Raw genomic sequence first — 18,509 nt, forward strand, 5'->3', positions numbered from 1 at the left:
GCTGTGTCCATTATGAGGGGTTCTCACCATCCCTGTGCTGAGTTCCCGGGTCTGTACACCCACTGTGTCCATTATGAGGGGTTCTCACCATCCCTGTGCTGAGTTCCCAGGTCTGTACACCCGCTGTGCCCATTATGAGGGGTTCCCACCATCCCTGTGCTGAGTTCCCAGGTCTGTACACCCGCTGTGCCCATTATGAGGGGTTCTCACCATCCCTGTGCTGAGTTCCCAGGTCTGTACACCTGTTGTGCCCATTATGACGGGTTCCCACAGATAGGCTGCAGTGATGGAGGTGACACTGCATATAGGTATCACTCAGTGCCCATGGGCACTGATAGGTGGTACTGAAAGGCCTGCACTGATTATCAGTGCCTTAAATTATCTGTGTACATATCCCCTGTACAGGGCCAGTGCTACCTATAGACAAGGTAGGTGCTGGCCTAGAGCACACATCAATCCTGGGTGCCTTACCGATGCCCCCACCCACCACCTCCAGGCTCAGTGACGGACTCCACCCCCAAAATGTTAGCAATCTATAAAAAGGTGGGGTATACATGGGCAGGGCAAAAGGGGTGGAGTCAGTGGTGGGGCCAAAGGGGCGGCAAAATTAGGTTTCGCCTAGGCCCTAGGGTGTTAAAAAACTCTTTCCTCATGATGTCTGATTTAGTGATGTCCAGTTCATGAATGATTCGTTCTTTTGAATCGATTATTTTCAGTGAACTGGATGAATCGATTTATCTGAGTGAACTGATTCGTTTGAAACACTTCACTCTGTGCACTCAGTACACTACATAGCAGAGCAGGCCTGGTAATATGATCCTTGAGTGAGATCAGCTGACTATAAGCACAGTGACACTCAGGAACTGGATACAAACTTAAAACAAGAGTCAGGAGTTCACAGTACACCGAGTTAACCACTTCAATACTGGGCACTTAAAGCGGAGGTCCACCCTAAAATGGACCTCTGCTCATCGGAATCCCCCCCCCCTCCGGCGCCACAATCGGCACCTTTCAGGGGGGAGGGGGGTGCAGTTACCTGGATAATCCAGGTAACTGCACCCACTTCCGGGCTAGCTCTCTGCGGAAAGGGGCGTACGTTACGCCCCTTTCCGCAAGCGCCCGCCCCCTTCAGCAAGTGCCCCGCTGCCTGCTGGGAAACACACAGCTCCCAGAGGCAGCGGGGACCGTCCGGATTGCGCCGCGCGGCTCGCGCATGCGCAGTAGGGAACCTGGAAATGAAGCCGAAAGGCTCCATTTCCTGATTCCCATACCCAAGATGGCGGCGGCAGGACCTTGTAGCTGCTGGCTTTTAAAAAAAAAAAAAACGCGGAGTCCCGGCGGACTCCCGCTTTAAACACCTTCCTGCCCAGACCAATTTTGAGCTTTCAGCGCTGTCGCACTTTGAATGACCATTTGCGCGGTCATGTTACACTGTACCCAAATGAAATGTTTATCATTTTTTCCCACAAATAGAGCTTTCTTTTGGTGGTATTTGATCACCTCTACGGTTTTTATTTTTTGCGCTACAAATAAAAAAATACCGAAAATTTGGAAAAAAATAATATTTTTTTGTTTCAGTTTCAAAACTTTTTAAATAAGTACGTTTTCTCCTTCACTGATGGGCACTGATGGGGCTACACTGATGGGCACTGATAAGGCGGCACTGTTGGGCACCAATGAAGTGGCACTGATAGGCGGCACTGATGGGCGACACGGACGGACACTGATAGGTGGCACAAATTGGCACGGATGGGCGGCACAGATGGTCGGCACGGATGGGCGGCATGGATAGGCGGCACAGATGGGCATGGATAGGCGGCACAGATGGGCATGGATAGGCGGCACAGGTGGGCACTCATAGGTGGCACAGGTGGGCACTCATAGGTGGCACAGGTGGGCACTCATAGGCGGCATTGGTGTTATGCTATAGTAATGGATGCCAATCAGTGCCAAACAATAATGCATGCCAATCAGTGATGCCCATTGTGGGCACTGATTGGCATCCATTATGGGCACTGATTGGCACCCATTGTGCTAACTGGCATCCCTGGTGGTCTAGGGAGGATTACCTTTTCCCTGGTGGTCTGGTGGTGTCCCTGGTGGTCCAGTGTGGTCATCCTCGGGGGGGCTGTGCTGATAATCGATCAGCACAGACCCCCCCCTGTCAGAGGAGCAGCCGATCGGCTCTCCTCTACTCGCGTCTGACAGCTGCGAGTGAGGGAAAGCCGATCACCGGCTCTTCCCATTTACACTGTGATCAGCCGTGATTGGACACGGCTGATCACGTGGTAAAGAGTCTCCGTCTACGAGTACGACTACGACTCTTTACCGAGATCGTAGTTGCCGGGTGTCAGACTGACACCCCGCAACAACGATCGCCGCGATGCGCGCCCCCGGGGGCGCGCAGCGGCTCATAATCCTGATCACGTCATAATACGTCCGGTCAGGATTATGAAACCACTTTGCCGCCGTCAATTGCCTATAGGGCGGGCGGCAAGTGGTTAAATAAAGAATCATACAAGTTGTTACCGAGTTAAAGAGTCATATCAGTTTTTAGAACCCAGTACACTGAAAGAATCACGAGTCACCACCAGTAAAAAAATACAGTGATCAGGTGGTACGGACAGCCTCAGGCCCTTTCACACTTGTGCGACTAGTCCTGCGACTTGAGACTGCAAAGTCGCATGACAAGCCACACACCATGATTACCAACGAGTTCAGTTCATATCTGTGCGACTTCAAAGTAGTTTTTGTACTACTTTTGTCTGACTTTGATGCGACTTGTGGCAGAGACATCAAGATTACACAAACATTGCTTCAAGTCATGGCAAAAATCATGGCAAAAGCATTTGACTTTCAAGTCGCACAAGTGTGAAACTAGCTCATGGTAGTGGTAGTAAAATCTGATCATCATTCCTGCGCATGCGCTGTAAAGGCTACGGGCAAATCTGATGGCTAGCAATGTTAACTGGAAAGTTGGCCCATCAGAATGCAGTTCACATGCACAAAAACCCACTTTTCATTTAGGCTCCATTTCCACTTGTGCAACTTGTCCTGCGACTTTGTACTCTATGATTTCCAATGAGTATTATTCGTATCTGTGCGACTTCAAAGTAGTCCCTGCACTACTTTGGTCCCACTTTGATGCAACTTGAGATCCATAGACCTCTGGAATACACAGGCATTGCTTTAAAGTCGCATCAAAATTGCGGCAGAATTGTACAAATTTCAGGCTGTGTTGGCCTGAAAAGCCTGAAAGTTGCACGATTCTGCCGTAACTTGAAGCCATGCCTGTGTATTCTGGAGGTATATGGACCTCAAGTCACATTAAAATGGCCTAAATGAAAAGCGGGGTTAGTGTGCATGTGAACTGCATTCTGAGTCAACTTCACAGCTAACATTGCTATCCATCAAATTTGTGGAAACCTAGGCTCAGGGCCAGTTCACACTGCTGCATAGTGCAAAATCGCATGCGATTTGCACTGCAGTGCAAATTGCAGGCGATGTCCGTGCAATGAGATTTCAGCCATACAGATAGTATGACTGAAATCGTATCGCATTCGGACTAAACTCGCACTGGAACCTTTTTTGTTTCCGCACCAGAATCGGATCGCATGGCACCCATGCGATCTGATTCATGTCCAAACTGACACTTTGCAGTGCGACATGCTAACTGAAATGGGGGTGTCATTAACACTGTATGACACTCCCCAGCAGTTCGCATATGTCGTTGTGAACTGTTGTGCGAGTCGGGTGCGATGGAGGAACCCGTAGTGGAATCGCAGGGTTCCCGCATCGCACAAGTGTGAACCCAGCCTAACACAGTTGTTTGCGTATCACCAAAATTCATGACACTGAGCTAATCTGACAATAGGCTAGTGCTCTGCGCCGATGAACTAAATCAAAGTAACCGTCCCCATGTTACCATGTTATGTATGGTTAGAGTGCAAAAGCCATGTGTAATGTATGTATTGTATTATCTATCTAATGTATTTGCTTTTCCTCACAGGTGAAGTCTTTATCCTTGAACTTCACCCCGTGGATGAGTCCAACCTGCCCGCGTCTGGTTGGCCTGACCGTCCTTCCTCAGCAGCTTCTCCAGGGCCCTTCCATCCTCCAGTATCCTCCCCCCACCTGGATACAGCCATGGGTGCTGCCTCCTCCTCCTCCGTGCCTCAAGCCGCGGTTTCCCCCCCCTCCCCCCCCCCCCTCCAGAGCCACATATAGATTACCTGCGGCGCATTTTGGAGGTCCAAGAAAGGCAGTACGCCTATTCCAGGAGGCTAGGGCGTTCCTTGGGCCTCCACAATCGCCGTCAGTATGTGGCTCTGGAGAGGTGCCGAAGGAGCCTTCGGCACCTTGGTGAGCAGATGGCTGGGATGAATATGTCCCTACAGCGTCTGCTCACCAGGTTGGGGGAGGATCAGGATATGTAATTAGTTTTTTTTAGTTTATTTGTATATATTTTTGTATGTTTTTATATTTTGCTACATTAAAAAAAATTGTTGTTTAAAACTACTTGTTTTCTTGAGTTTTGCTTTCCTAGTTCGATTCATTATGATATGTATGTGATGTTGTTTCTCTAAATTAACTACTCCATTTATAGTTATAAACTTAGTAGAGGCCTTATAATTGTGCTTTTCCTACATTTAACCATCAGGCTGAACTTAGAAAATTTAAGAGATTTCTCTCTACACTATTTCACTGTGCAGAGGGTAATCCCATGTATATTGTGTCCAGCAGTGGCGAAATTATCAGAGTCGCAACAGTCGCAAGCGTGACTGGGCCCTGTAGTTAACAATAAAAGTAGTGTGTATCTATCACAGGGTGGTTTCTGTGGATACACTCCAAGTTAAAAAATCCAATTGCCACATCCTTTAAATAGCTTGAAATAAAGCAAAATGAGGGGGAAAAAAACAGGGAAAGGGGAGAAAAACCCACACAGCAAAAAACCTCAAAAAACTGTTGGTTATGTTGGACTTTTTAGGCATAATATTATATTTAAGTACACAAAAGGGAAAAAACAAGAAAAGAAAAGGAATATAGAAAAAAATATTTATTTGTATAAAATATAGAAGAGTAAAAGCATATCAAGTACTGCTTTATATCCTGTCTAAATTAGTACATTTTAGGCAATAACCTAACCATATCTATCTATTAGTTATATATATAGTATATGTCCGAAGAATGAAAAATTGTACATTAATATTCAATATAAGAAAGGATTACGCTAGACAGGGTATTAATTACAGAACCGATCTTAAATATATTCTGGCGCTCTACATGTTTCGTGTTTTGGTCAACGCTTCCTTAGGAGCTTTATCAATTTTTTAAATTTCTTCATGGGGGCACCCCAAGAGAAATATGCAGGAAGAAAAAGGAGAACCACAAGAAAGTATTTCTCTAGGCAGATAGAGCGATTTTCACATCGACATCACACTTTTATATGTATAGGAGCCTGTGGTTGGCATAAGGGCTTCAGATATTTATGGTATAAGGCATCAACGGGAGGTGATTTTGCACCATACTCTCTTAAATTCAGTTAGCCAATTCCTGTATCTTCTCCAACAAGGTAAAATGTAGGCGAGCTTGTCTCAATAGCTTCAGGGTTCAGAGGGGGACCTTTGAGCCCCTTAGGTGTCTTCCTCTACCGGGAGATAGGGCCCTGTAGTTCACCACTTCAGGGGGCCCACTGGCCGCCCGCCCGACGCGTGAAGGGCCCACCTGCCTGTCGGGGGTTTGTGTCTGTTGGGTTCATGCCGCGGGGAGGGGGGCTTTCATCAACTGTGAGGGGAGAGACCGTGAGAGAGAAGCGCTCCGCCCCGCCTATCCATAGGCAGAGATACTGTAAGGGATGTGGAGCAGACACTTAAAAAACTGGGCTGACCAATTCATTGAAGGCGACGGAGGAGCTCTCCCCTCTGCGATTGCACAGTGTTTAAGGATGAGATCGGTGGGGGGATGGGATCAGTAAGAAGTCCCCCTCCAGTACCACCATTGCCCCCCTGCAGTACCACCGCTGCACTGGTGTCCACACGCTGCATTGGGGGACACAGGCTGCACTGGGGGACACAGGCTGCACTGGGGGACACACTGCACTGGTGGATACATGCTGCACTGGGGACACAGGCTGCATGGGGGGGTCACACACTGCACTGGTGGAGACAGGCTGCACTGGGGGACACAGGCTGCATTGGTGTCACACGCTGCACTGGGGGGTCACACACTGCACTGGTGTCACACGCTGCATTGGGGACACAGGCCGCAATGGGGACACAGGCTGCATGGGGGGTCACACGCTGCACTGGTGGACACACGCTGCATTGGTGGACACAGGCTGCACTGGGGGACACAGGCTGCATTGGTGTCACAGGCTGCATTGGTGTCCCAGGCTGCACTGGGGGACACAGGCTGCATTGGTGTCACACGCTGCACTGGGGGACACAGGCTGCACTGGGCTCCACACGCTGCATGGGGGGTCACACACTGTACTGGTGTCCACACGCTGCACTGGTGTCCAGTGTCCACACGCTGCACTGGGGGACACAGGCTGCACTGGGGGACACAGGCTGCATTGGGGGTCACACACTGCACTGGTGGACACACACTGCACGGGGGACACAGGCTGCATGGGGGACACACACTGCACTGGGGGATACACGGCACGCTGCACTGGTGGACACACACTGCACTGGTGTCCACACGCTGCACTGGGGGACACACTGCACTGGTGACACAAGCTGCATGGGGGGTCACACACTGCACTGGTGTCCACACGCTGCACTGGGGGACACACACTGAACTGGTGTCACAGGCTGCATTGGGGGACACACGCTGCATTGGTGTCACACGCTGCATTGGTGGACACAGGCTGCATTGGTGTCACACGCTGCACTGGGGGACACAGGCTGCACTGGTGGACACACTGCACTGGTGACACAAGCTGCATGGGGGGTCACACGCTGCACTGGGGGACACACACTGAACTAGTGTCACAGGCTGCATTGGGGGACACATGCTGCACTGGTGGACACACGCTGCATTGGTGGACACAGGCTGCACGGGGGACACGCGCTGCATTGGGGGACACGCGCTGCATTGGGGGACATGGGCAGGCTGCATTTTTTGGGCATGGATAAAGTTGTTCATAGAAGCTTCCTCTTGACAGTTATGGTAACTTTAAATCAGAAACAGAAATGTTTTACTTTTGTTATACATTGTAAAAAAAAAAAAAGTATCAAAATAATGCTTTTTGGGGGGGCCTTCCTGATTTCTTGCACCGGGGCCCTGAGGTTTCTAGTTACGCCTCTGGTGTCCAGTCACGCCTTTCAGCTTTCCCTCCACCAGAATACACAGCAGATAGTTACAGCAGGGGTTAACCATACAGCCCTCGACAGTTTACAGGGCATAGGTTGAAGGCTTGCAATCATGAGGGCAACAGTTAACTGGACAGAGGTTCACAGGCTGAGGCTAGCTCAATCACAAGGGGAAACAGCTCAAAGGGCAGGCATAATTTCCAGGGCTTGAGTAACATGGCAGCAGGATAGATTACTCACACCAGTGACTTCAGACAATTGCAGATGGTCATGAAACAGGCGGTGTAATTGTTATTTGTTATGCAGTGATCTTCCTCTGTCTGCTTACCAATACCTCCCCTCATGTGTTCAGACTAAGAGGCCAGACACTTCCACCTGGTGGTTTTTATAACCTCTCCTCTAGCATGGCTCCACCCCAGGCCCTATCAGGGAACCTTATATTAACCTGTGCACCGCAAGCTAGTAGTGATTAGAAACCACTAAAGTATCCAAGGTGTGGTTGGGTTCCTGCTTGCTGTGTGCTCTATGTTTGTCTCGGTTACTGACATTGGTGTGTTCTCAGCGATTCCTGTCTGCTTGTGCCCTTCACTTTTTGGCATGTCCACAACCATCCCTGTCTGCCTGTGACCCGGAACCTTTGGCGTGTACTCTGTTCCAGTCTGCTAGTTGCCCTGAACTCTGCCTTATACCCTTACTATCATTGTTGTCCCAGCCTGCTGCTTCCTTCTCTTGTAGTCTACTGAGAGTGTGAGCTGTGAGACCCTAGGGGCCGCGACCTGGAGCCAGACTGCTGCGAAGTCCATCCTCACCACTGGAGGCTCTGGTGAACACCTGCTGGCTCTTAGACTCCGCGCCCAGGGGGAATCTATGCTCCAGCTCCCATTGGGATCTGTGTTAGTGATCCTGTAGACCTGTGTCCTGAATCTCCCTGGGTACAATCCGCAGCAGTCAGTCCTAAGATCAGCTACCTGTACCTAGCAGTGCACTTCTAACTTCTATGGAGTGCATCTGTCACCTGGTCTCAGGAGACCTTACAGGCAGAGGATAAGAGAGGGCCCTGGTGTCCCCTGGGTCAGAGATGGCAAATATGAGGGGTCATGGGCATCTGGGTGCAGCTCAGCAGTGACCAACTAATCTATCTTGCATAGAATCACGTTTCCAGCTGTATGTTTCTTTGTTCTATGTTGTGTTGGTAACATATTCTGATCCTTGAGTTGACAGTCGCTCCATCAATAATAATCATTGTCTCTTATTTCCAGACCATCATACAAAAAAATGGTTAAATTAGCACAGGTTGCTATTTGTATGTACAAAGACAGCAACACGTGAGCAGTAGCGCCACGTCAAGGCTTCAACCCTTGCTACTGTCCATTCACACAACATTCATTCATGCAATCACACACACTCTAGTCACTCTACACATACACAATTACACATTCATTAATTGGATTGCTTGACAAAAACAAATTCTATTTAAATCTTGGGGTCACACCGAAGAGAACTGCTATTGTGAATGTCAACTTCAAGTGGTAAGAAAATAAAAAAAAATGCTTTTCCTCAACATTTGGATGGTTCCTCTGAGCCCCATGTATCTTCTTCACATGGTGGCAATAATTTGGGTCTCACAAGTTAAAGGTAGGGTAACCCAGCTTGGGGAGGTTAAATTTGAGGAAAGTTATTTGTTCCATCAAATGGGGTGTTAGTTGTGCACGGTGTGGATTAGGGATGTTCCCAGTAATAAAGAAAACTCTCTCACTTTGCACACTGGTTGGAGGACAGGATAGTAGTTTCTGGGCAACCAGGCAAAGACCAGGCCACACACTTTTCTTACCATCCCAATAGGTCAAAGGGTCCTCTGTAGGAAGCAAAGGGGCTTCATATAGGTAGGCCCTGACCATTTCAGAGGCACTGCTCTCCTCTCGATTACCTGCTGCTTGACCTGCATCCACCAGATTGTCAAGTGCCTCTACCCAACATGCACATGCTCCACTCAGTTGTTTTTGAGTGATGGTGTCAGGCCTTGAAATAGCAGTCATTGCAGGTGAATGTTCCAAATCGGCCTCATTCAGCATACCTCTTTGTTGCTGCAAATTATGGACTCTTTCAATGAGTTTTTCTTTCCAGTAGGAAAGGCTGTTGTCTCTGAGTGCCAGTTTACCTTTGATCCTGGGATCACACAGGGTAGCCAGCATGAGTTCAGGGCTTTTGCGGACACGGTCATTTAGCCGATCTTTTAAATTGTCTTGTAGCTTTCTGATGAAAGACGCTACATCGGCATGAATTGAGCTGCCACAAACCGGCTCACTGCTTTCTAGGAATGATCGCATCTTATCAATGAGATAGGTAAACAAGGGTATGACCTGTCCTAGGCTGGCATTGCTCTGACTCAAGTTTTCCGTCACATTGCGAAAAGGTTTTAAGACAGAAACAAGCTGGCCAATTATACACCAGTCATCACGTCCCAGTGTGGAATCAATCCCAATGCTATGGTGAGATGATATATTGTGGATGGCTGTCTTTTGCTCCAAAATGCGTTCCAGCATTTCCAGGGTATAGTTCCACCGGGTGCTGACATCTTGTTTCAGGCGATGTATGGGGAGCCCTGATTGTTCTTGCTCCTCCCTCAACAGTTGACTAGCAACTACACTGCGGTGGAAATGCCCTGCAATTTTCCTGCAAAGGTCCAAAATGTGAGCAATCTTGTTGTTTTTCTCCACTGGGATTGCACCCTTGACCACTAAATGCAGTATGTGTGCAGAACAGCGCACACCGACAAAAGATCCATCTTGGAGTGCTTTGACCATGTTTGAACCTCCGTCTGTCACTATGAACCCAACAGAAACATTGGTGTCTGCCTGCTCTCCAAACCAATTGGCCAACATCGCTCTAATTGCCCGCAATATGTTGGCAGAGCTGTGTCTATCATCGCGGACTTCTGTGTGCAGCAGGAAAGCTTGATAACCCTGCTGGTCTTGAGCTGCAGACCTGCTTCCTGATGAAGTTTGAGCTCTTGCAGTAGTGCCACCACCAACAGGCACAGTGGCCTGCCACCAGTGTGCAGTCAAAGACAGGAAAGCATGTTGACCGCTGGGAGCTGTCCACAAATCAGTGGTCAAATGTATTGTCTGACCCTCAGCTTTGGCCATTTTTTCCTTTAATAATGCAGCACACGAATGGTACAGTGCTGGAACAATCTTTCTGCTGAAAGTTGTTCGTGCAGGAATAACGTATCGTGGAGCAACGGCATGCATCAGCTGTTTAAATGGCTCCCCTTCAATCATGCGAAAAGAGGCTCCTCCAACAGCAATGAATTGGCCAATGAGGCGGGTGATCTTGTTGGCCTGCTGTTTTGACATGCCCTTGGAGCTAAAGCCAACAAAACTATCTAGGGTGGGCTGATAATGTCCTTGGGAGGATGAGGAGCCTGATTGGGCCTGCAGTGGAACTACTGCATGTGGACGGTTTGTCCTAATTGAACCCTCTCTATGGGCTGTGCTCTGAGTCTGTGGTGTGGCTGAGGAGGTACCACCAGTACAGTCAGAGTCTGTTATGCTGCTTCCTGCTCTACCATCTTTTTCTGCCTCTGCCCGCAGTAAAGTAGAACTGTGGTGATTTCTGAGATGCAGGTTCATACCAGCGTTGGTTAAATGTCCCAACTTTTTACCCCTGCTGACTTGCTTCCCACACAACTTGCACTTTGCAAAGAACCCGCCTTCCACTGTTTGGAAGTATTTCCACACATTGCTGCGGCGGGATGCAGCCCCTTTACCCTGATCACTAGTAGTAGTATGGGCTGATATAGCTGCAGCAGGTAGCACACCAGTGGTGGAAGCTGTTGCAGGGGTGCTGGGGAGGTCGGTGTTATCATCACAGGATTCTTCCTCTATAATAACAGAGGGAGAAGGGGAGTTAGCAGCAGATGAAAAAAGTGGACTGCTACCTGTCCTACTCCTCACAGAATATTCCTCTTGCACGTGCTCTACGTCATGCTGCAACTCTTGTGGGGTAAGAGTGTATAAAACGTCTGCAGTGGTTGGGGAAAGAGGAGCATCACATTCAGAATCATTCTCTTGGGACAATGATATAAAAGTCTCGCACTCTGTCTCTGCTGCTGTCTTCCTCAATTGCTTGTTTGGGGAGCTGGGCAGTGTCACTGGCTGTGTGATTGGTGGTTGTGAGTGTACAGGCAACGCCACTTGTTTTACACTAGGTTTCTTGCCTATCCCATAAAAATAAGAAGCCATGACACCTGTAGAAGCAGAAGGAAGCACTGCACTGGCAGTGGAAGCTGCAGCAGATGGTGGTCTGGCAGGAAAACTCATAGTAGAACTGGTGGTGGTGGCACCCACTGTTGTGGACAGCATGTTTGTGGTGGCAGAAGTGTCAGAGACACTAGTAGCAGAGACCTTGCCACTTCTTTTAGCAAGGCGTCCACCGCGACCGCGTCCACGACCACTACCTCTACCTGCCTTCGCGTTTCCAGAACGGTACATTGCTGTTTCTGTATATATATTATATACTAGTACTCGTTCGAACAGAAACTGGTGGACTGGTGATAGCGATCACAGTGATGATCAGACAGGTAACACAAGTCTAATAGATCCCCACACAACACAGGCAGCCTCTGAGGCTATAGCAGCAACACTAGAATCACTAAGCTTCTCACACTAACATTATAGCATCAGATTTTTAGGAAAAAGCTAAGTTCAACTGTAGCTTGCTTCACTATTGTTCTGCTGCTGTGCTTATGCTTGATTGCTGAATGATTCAGGAACACAAACGGACTAGCTAAGATTGACTGTCTTCTGAAATAATTCAGTGTGTCTGTCTCTCTCTGCTAGCAAATCGTAAGTGAATGTAAGTTGGCTGTACACGTGTTCTGTTAGTTTACTGCTCCTCCTCTCTGGTTACAATCAGCCAATAACATTCATCATCATCATTATTTTTTTTTTATTTTACTTCCCCCACCCAATTCCAGTATCGTTTCTCTCTGTCGATTCTGTTCTCTCTATGTCGAATATTTACTCTCTGTCGAAGCTTTTCTATATGATAGGACTAATAGAGGTAAACGAAACTTAGGCACATTCGACCACAGGTTCAATAGACAACATATGGAGTCACGTCGAATCTCCTAAGGTAATAGAGGTAAACGAAACTTAGGCACATTCGACCACAGGTTCAATAGACATATGGAGTCACGTCGAATCTCCTAAGGTAATAGAGGTAAACGAAACTTAGGCACATTCGACCACAGGTTCAATAGACATATGGAGTCACGTCGAATCTCCTGTTCTATATCGAACGGTCACTTCGAATCTCCTATTCTATATCGAACTGTTGTAACAACGAAAACGAAAAAAAGCATTTATTTATGTCGGATCTTTCATTTTTCGGAATCTGCACTTTCGTTATCGTTTGTCAAAACGAAAACGAAAATACCTGAAATTCGGACGAAAATGCATTCGGAGGAAAACGAATGCACATGTCTAGTATCTTTTCCCTTTTTAGCCATCTGCTCAGTCAGGGATGGGCTGTTCTTGAGTAACTTCTCATACTGATGTCTATTTGTTATATCTATGCTACTGTATGCTATTCTATAAATTCAATAAAATACTTTGAAATAAAAAAAACAGAACTCAAGATACAAATAAGAAGATGACTAGTATGTTAAAAAATGAAATAACACAACCAGATTTTTATGCAATATTCACCTTCAGTCCAGAGATATCCCCAAAGTACAATTTTTATGCCACTTGATGTCCTCAGTCTGATGACCGGGATCATTAAACCCACTTCCTCTAAGCCCAGGTTGTCCTGGACCCTCCCCACTCTGTGACTGGACAGTGATATGAGAAGCAGCCCAGTGATGGTCTTGTCTCTCTGTCACTCTACTCCTTCCTTCTATCACCACATGAACATGTGCTGCTTTTTCCTCTCACACTCTAGTCCTGTAGTACAGAGCCTGCAAGGGGCGGATAACAGGTTGGATTCAGGTACTTACACTATTTACATTTAAAATGATTACAGAGTTCCGTTAATATGAGTCTCTAATATCTGCCTAGAATTCAGGTTTAATATGTATATAAACTATATCTTGTTATAGAAAACGCTGACAGTGTGAGGAGAAAAAAAAAGCTGATCACTGGCTTCTGTAAATAGGACATTGGTCACTCACACAGAGAGGCACTGCTGCCTCATCAGTGCCCACCAGTGCTTCCAATCAGTACCCACCGGTTTTGCATCATCAGTGCCACCTATCAGTGCTGCCTATCAGTGTCACCTACCAGTGCCTATCAGTGCCACTTATTAGTGCCACTTATCAGTGCCCTTCAGTGCCACCTATCAGTGGCCATCAGTGCAGCCTCATCAGTGCCTCCAGATCAGAGCCCACCAGTGCCGCCTCATCAGTGCCACCTATCAGTGCCCATCAGTGCAGCCTATCAGTGCCCATCAGTGCAGCCTCATCAACGCACATTAATAAAGGAGACTTCTACTTTAAACAATGTGAATGTGCTTTTTCAGCACAGTAGATGAGGAGAGCCAGAATAAAAACATTATAAAGAGGTGAGAGCTCCATCTGCTGGATGAAAACATAGATTTGAACTTTTGAAATACAATATTTCAAAGTTACCTGACTAAAAACATGAAAAAAAAGTTTGTATTTTAAACAACTTAATAAATTAAATATACTCAAAAACTATAGAAGTTGCCTTTAAAGAAACAATCTTCTGCAACCTAAAATGCAAAAATCAGAAAGGGGATAAGTCACCTCGTTCCTTCTAACTCAGCTGCGGCTGATGATCTATGCGACCAATCATATGCTCCGGTACGGTCATGCAGCCATCTGTTCAGTTCCATGATACATTTCTCTTGGAATCTTAATAGGACTATTTTTTTGAAAAACTTAGAGCCGGAATAAAGATGGTGAATGATGGAACCAAGGCTGATGTCAATCAAAAATGTACCCTCAGTTCGACCTGGAGGAATATTAGAGATTCAGATGTTATCTTACCCGAAAAATAATTTACACAATAAAATGGTTTTTAAAACCCACTGGAGAAGTTTCTAAAAAAAAATTCTAGAACCCAACCTTGATTGGTACTGGTCTAAAGCCTTATCCTGGACTTGCTTACTCCAAGAACATTAATTACCCAAAGGTAGACTTCATTCAACCAATTATACTAAATCAGACAGGGATTGGTTGCTCCAGAGGAAACCCAATTTTTTGTGTTGATTTTTAATATTTATTTACAAATTAAATTGAATTTCATGTACCTCTGTGTTATACAATATCAATCAAACCAACTTCAATTGCAGTTTGTATAACAACAAAATGTGGAAGAGCCCATAGTGAGGTATATATTTTTTTTCTATAGAAAAAGCTTGATTTTTGAGTAAGGAATAAAGCATTCTCCCTCTACCAGAAATAGGAAGCTGTGAGGTCAGAGCTTTGGAGACTGCCACTTATGTGAGTGACACTATTAGGTTTATTACCAACATTAGTCTTTTTTGTTAAAAATATCAATCTATGCTGTACATACCGGTGCTGAACTGATAGTGAATCATCACCATTGGAAATTTTAAAGCATCCTCTGCAAAGACCATGTCTTCCTTATTAGAGAAATACATATCAAGATAACTTCTGGAATCCATTCCGTGTACATGATAGAGTTTATGTGTTGTGGAATCCATCGTCCTGCAGTGATGAACTTCACCTCTTTTATTTCTGCTTTCAATTAAGCTTTAATGTTTGAGTTCTATTTATATTCTTTTAAAATAAGGTGGTTACATTTTATTGTAATATAATCATAAATATATTTACAAAGCAGTCATGTGGATAGTGCTGACTGAGGTATGACTGCCAGCTGAGTTTGCAAAGGTTTAACCACTTTAAGACCAGATTTATTTTTACATTTGTTGTTTTCAAGTAAAAATCTGTATTTTTTACTAGAAAATTACTTAGAACACCCAAATATTATACAGTGGGGAAATAATTATTTGATCCCCTGCAGATTTTAAAAGTTTGCCCAATTACAAAGTAATGAAGGGTCTATAATTTTTTTATCATAGATGTATTTTAAATGATAGAGACAGAATATCTACCAAAAATCCAGAAAAAAACACATAAAACAAATGCTATAAATTGAGTTGCAGTTCAGTGAGTAAAATAAATATTTGATACCCAGGTGCGTTACATCAGAGGGGGGCGGGGTCACCCATACGTCACTGGGGAACCCCATGGCTTCCCTCATCAGCGTCAGAGGGGGCGGGGTCAGGTGACGGGTGGCCCTGCCCTCCTAATATAAGAAACGTCAGCACTGGGATCCCCGCAGTGTCTCCGCAGTGGAGACAGAAGACGGATGTATGGACAGCCCTGTACTGAAAATCACCCGTCGCTGGATCAGATCAGCCATCGCTGGACCCCGGAGAGATGATCATCCATCGCTGGATAGCAAGAGTGGATTGCCACCACTGGAATCTTTTTTTTATTTTTTTTATTTTTAATAAAGGAATTTTTCAAAAATGTGTTTGTCTTATTTAACCATTTTTACACTTTCTTTGTGAAATGGTAGGGGTACTTTTGTACCCCCTTACCATTTCAAACGGGGGGGCGGGATCTGGGGGTCACCTTGTTAAAGGGGGCTTCCAGATTCTGATAAGCCCCACGCCCGCAGACCCCCACAACCACTGGCCAGGGTTGTGGGGATGAGGCCCTTCTCCACATCAACATGTGGACATGGTGCTTTGAGGGGTCACAGACCCCCAAAGCATCCTCCCAATGTTGAGGGCATGTGGCCTGGTACGGTTCAGGAGTGGGGGCGCTCTCTCGTCCCCCCCTCTTTTCCTGCGGCCTGCCAGGTTGCGTGCTCGGATAAAGGGTCTGGTATGGATTTTTAGGGGGACCCCTACGTCAATTATTTTTTTTTATTTGATGCGGGGTTCCCCTTAATATCCATACCAGACCTGAAGGGCCTGGTAATAGAATTTAGGGGAACCCCCACACTTTTAAAAAAATATATATATTTTTTATCAATGAATGAATTGTCGGCTAATACAGAGAACACTCATTGAGTGTTCTCTGTATTACGGGATCCGACAATGGAAAGTGATTTTAAAAGACTTTTTTCCTTGCAAAATGACACTTTGTGCAGGGACAGTTCTAAGCACGGGAAACATGCTCCCCTTCACAGGCATACTATAGACACCCCCCAGGTACGAAATTTAAAGGAATATTATACTTTTATTGTTTCACTTTAATCATTATTAAAATCACTGCTCCTGAAAAAACGTCAGTTTTTAAAACTTTTTTTTGCATTGATCCATGTCCCCTGGGGAAGGACCCGGGTCCCCAAACACTTTTTAGGACAGTAACTTGCATATTAGCCTTTAAAATTAGCATTTTAGATTTCTCCCATAGACTTGTACAGGGTGTTCCGGCTTTTCGAATTTGCTGCGAACAGCCCAAATTGTTCACTGTTCGCTGAACAGGCGAACAAGCAATGTTCGAGTCGAACATGAGTTTGACTCAAACTCGTAGCTCATCCCTAGTGACAGACCTAGCCGGGACACAGGCTTTTTGAGAGGACTGAGTGCGAGCCTCTTGCCGATCGATTATGGGTCCTGGATTTTAAGGGGCACAGGGTGAATGAGAACCCCACTATAATCTGTGCTAGTCAGATTCAATGCTATATATATGATGTGTGTTGTCTCAGGCTGTTGGGACACACACTGTCAGATGCTAATGTCATTAATAGGGATGGCCGAACGGTTCGCCCGGCGGTCGTTTCGCAGCGAATTTCGGCTGTTCGCCGTTTGCCCGATCGGCGGACTATTGCCGCCATTGCCCTGCGGACTTCCGTGTTTACTGTGTAAAAGAACTTTGACCTATGATGACACATCCATCATGGTCTACAGGACCGCCAATTGAGACATTACAGCACATGGACACTTGGACATTCCCCCTAACTTATAAATAGACCCGATCCGACGGCCATTTTACATTCTTTTGTATGTCACTATAGGGAGAGGTTGCTGTGTGGAGCAGGGAGAGACTTCAGTGACCCAAATCGCTATCTTATAGGTCCACAAAAGTTCTTTTAAGGACTGGTATCATGGTATAGGTGTTAGGTGTAGTTCAGGATATAGGTTTGAGGCAGTGCTGTGCTAGTGATTGTTGCAGAAGCCTGAGTGTCTTTTGTCAGTATAGAGAAAGGTACAGGACGCTGTGTGCTGCAGGGACAGTCAGTTTAATCATTAGCTGTTACTATTAGGTCCACAAAAGTGCTATTCAAGTTATTGTTCCAGCAGCCTCTGTTTTGTCAGTTTAAATAGGGACAGGCAGGAATCTGTGTGTGAGGCAGTGAGGGACAGTCAGTTTAATCAGTAGCTGTTACTATTAGGTCCACAAAGGTTCTTTTCAAGACTGGTATGGTAATAGGCTTGTACACGTATAATATTCTTTCTTCCAAATATAGAAAGAATATTATACTTGACTGCTGCCCTTCTGTTGCAGTGGTCCTTTATGAGTATAGGGACTGAGGTACAGTCTGCTAATCATTCACAACCTACTAGTTCCACAAAGGTCCTTATAAGGACTGTTAAGGTATAGGGTACTACAGTACATAAGGTTGGGTGAGGTACAGTCTGCTATTCCTTAAGAACTGGTATAGGTCCACAATGCATAGGGTTGAGGTGCACTACTGCTGACTGCTGCCCTTCTGCTGCAGTAGTCATTTATCAGTATAGGGACTGAGGTACAGTCTGCTAATCATTCACAACCTACTTGTTCCACAAAGGTCCTTATAAGGACTGGTAAGGTATAGGGTACTACAGTACATAGGGTTGGGAGAGGTACAGTCTGCTATTCCTTAAGGACTGGTATAGGTCCACAATACATAGGGTTGAGGTGCACTACTGCTGACTGCTGCCCTATACTGCAGCAGTCCTTTATCAGTATAGGGACTGAGGTACAGTCTGCTAATCATTCACAACCTACTTGTTCCACAAAGGTCCTTATAAGGACTGGTAAGGTATAGGGTACTACAGTATATAGGGTTGGGTGAGGTACATTCTGCTATTCCTTAAGGACTGGTATAGGTCCACAATACATAGGGTTGAGGTGCACTACTGCTGACTGCTGCCCTATACTGCAGCAGTCCTTTATCAGTATAGGGACTGAGGTACAGTCTGCTA

General features: G+C 46.1%; 1 protein-coding gene across 1 annotated transcript in view; it reads right to left on the reverse strand.

Annotated features, from left to right (window-relative positions):
* The window catches only part of LOC143934384 (indolethylamine N-methyltransferase-like), a 115,656-nt gene extending 100,648 nt beyond the window's left edge, over positions 1 to 15,008 (reverse strand). The window contains exons 1-2 of the mRNA XM_077457953.1: positions 14,858 to 15,008; positions 14,086 to 14,293 (exon numbers count right to left, since the gene is read on the reverse strand). Of these exons, the coding sequence (XP_077314079.1) occupies positions 14,086 to 14,293; positions 14,858 to 15,008 (359 nt within the window). The remainder of the gene's footprint in view (positions 1 to 14,085; positions 14,294 to 14,857) is intronic.
* Positions 15,009 to 18,509: the final 3,501 nt, after the last annotated feature.

The sequence above is a fragment of the Lithobates pipiens genome, unplaced genomic scaffold, assembly GCF_037356315.1.
Source record: "Lithobates pipiens isolate NorthernLeopardFrog02 unplaced genomic scaffold, aLitPip1_a1.2 Scaffold_27, whole genome shotgun sequence".
Classification (NCBI taxonomy): Eukaryota; Metazoa; Chordata; class Amphibia; order Anura; family Ranidae; genus Lithobates; species Lithobates pipiens.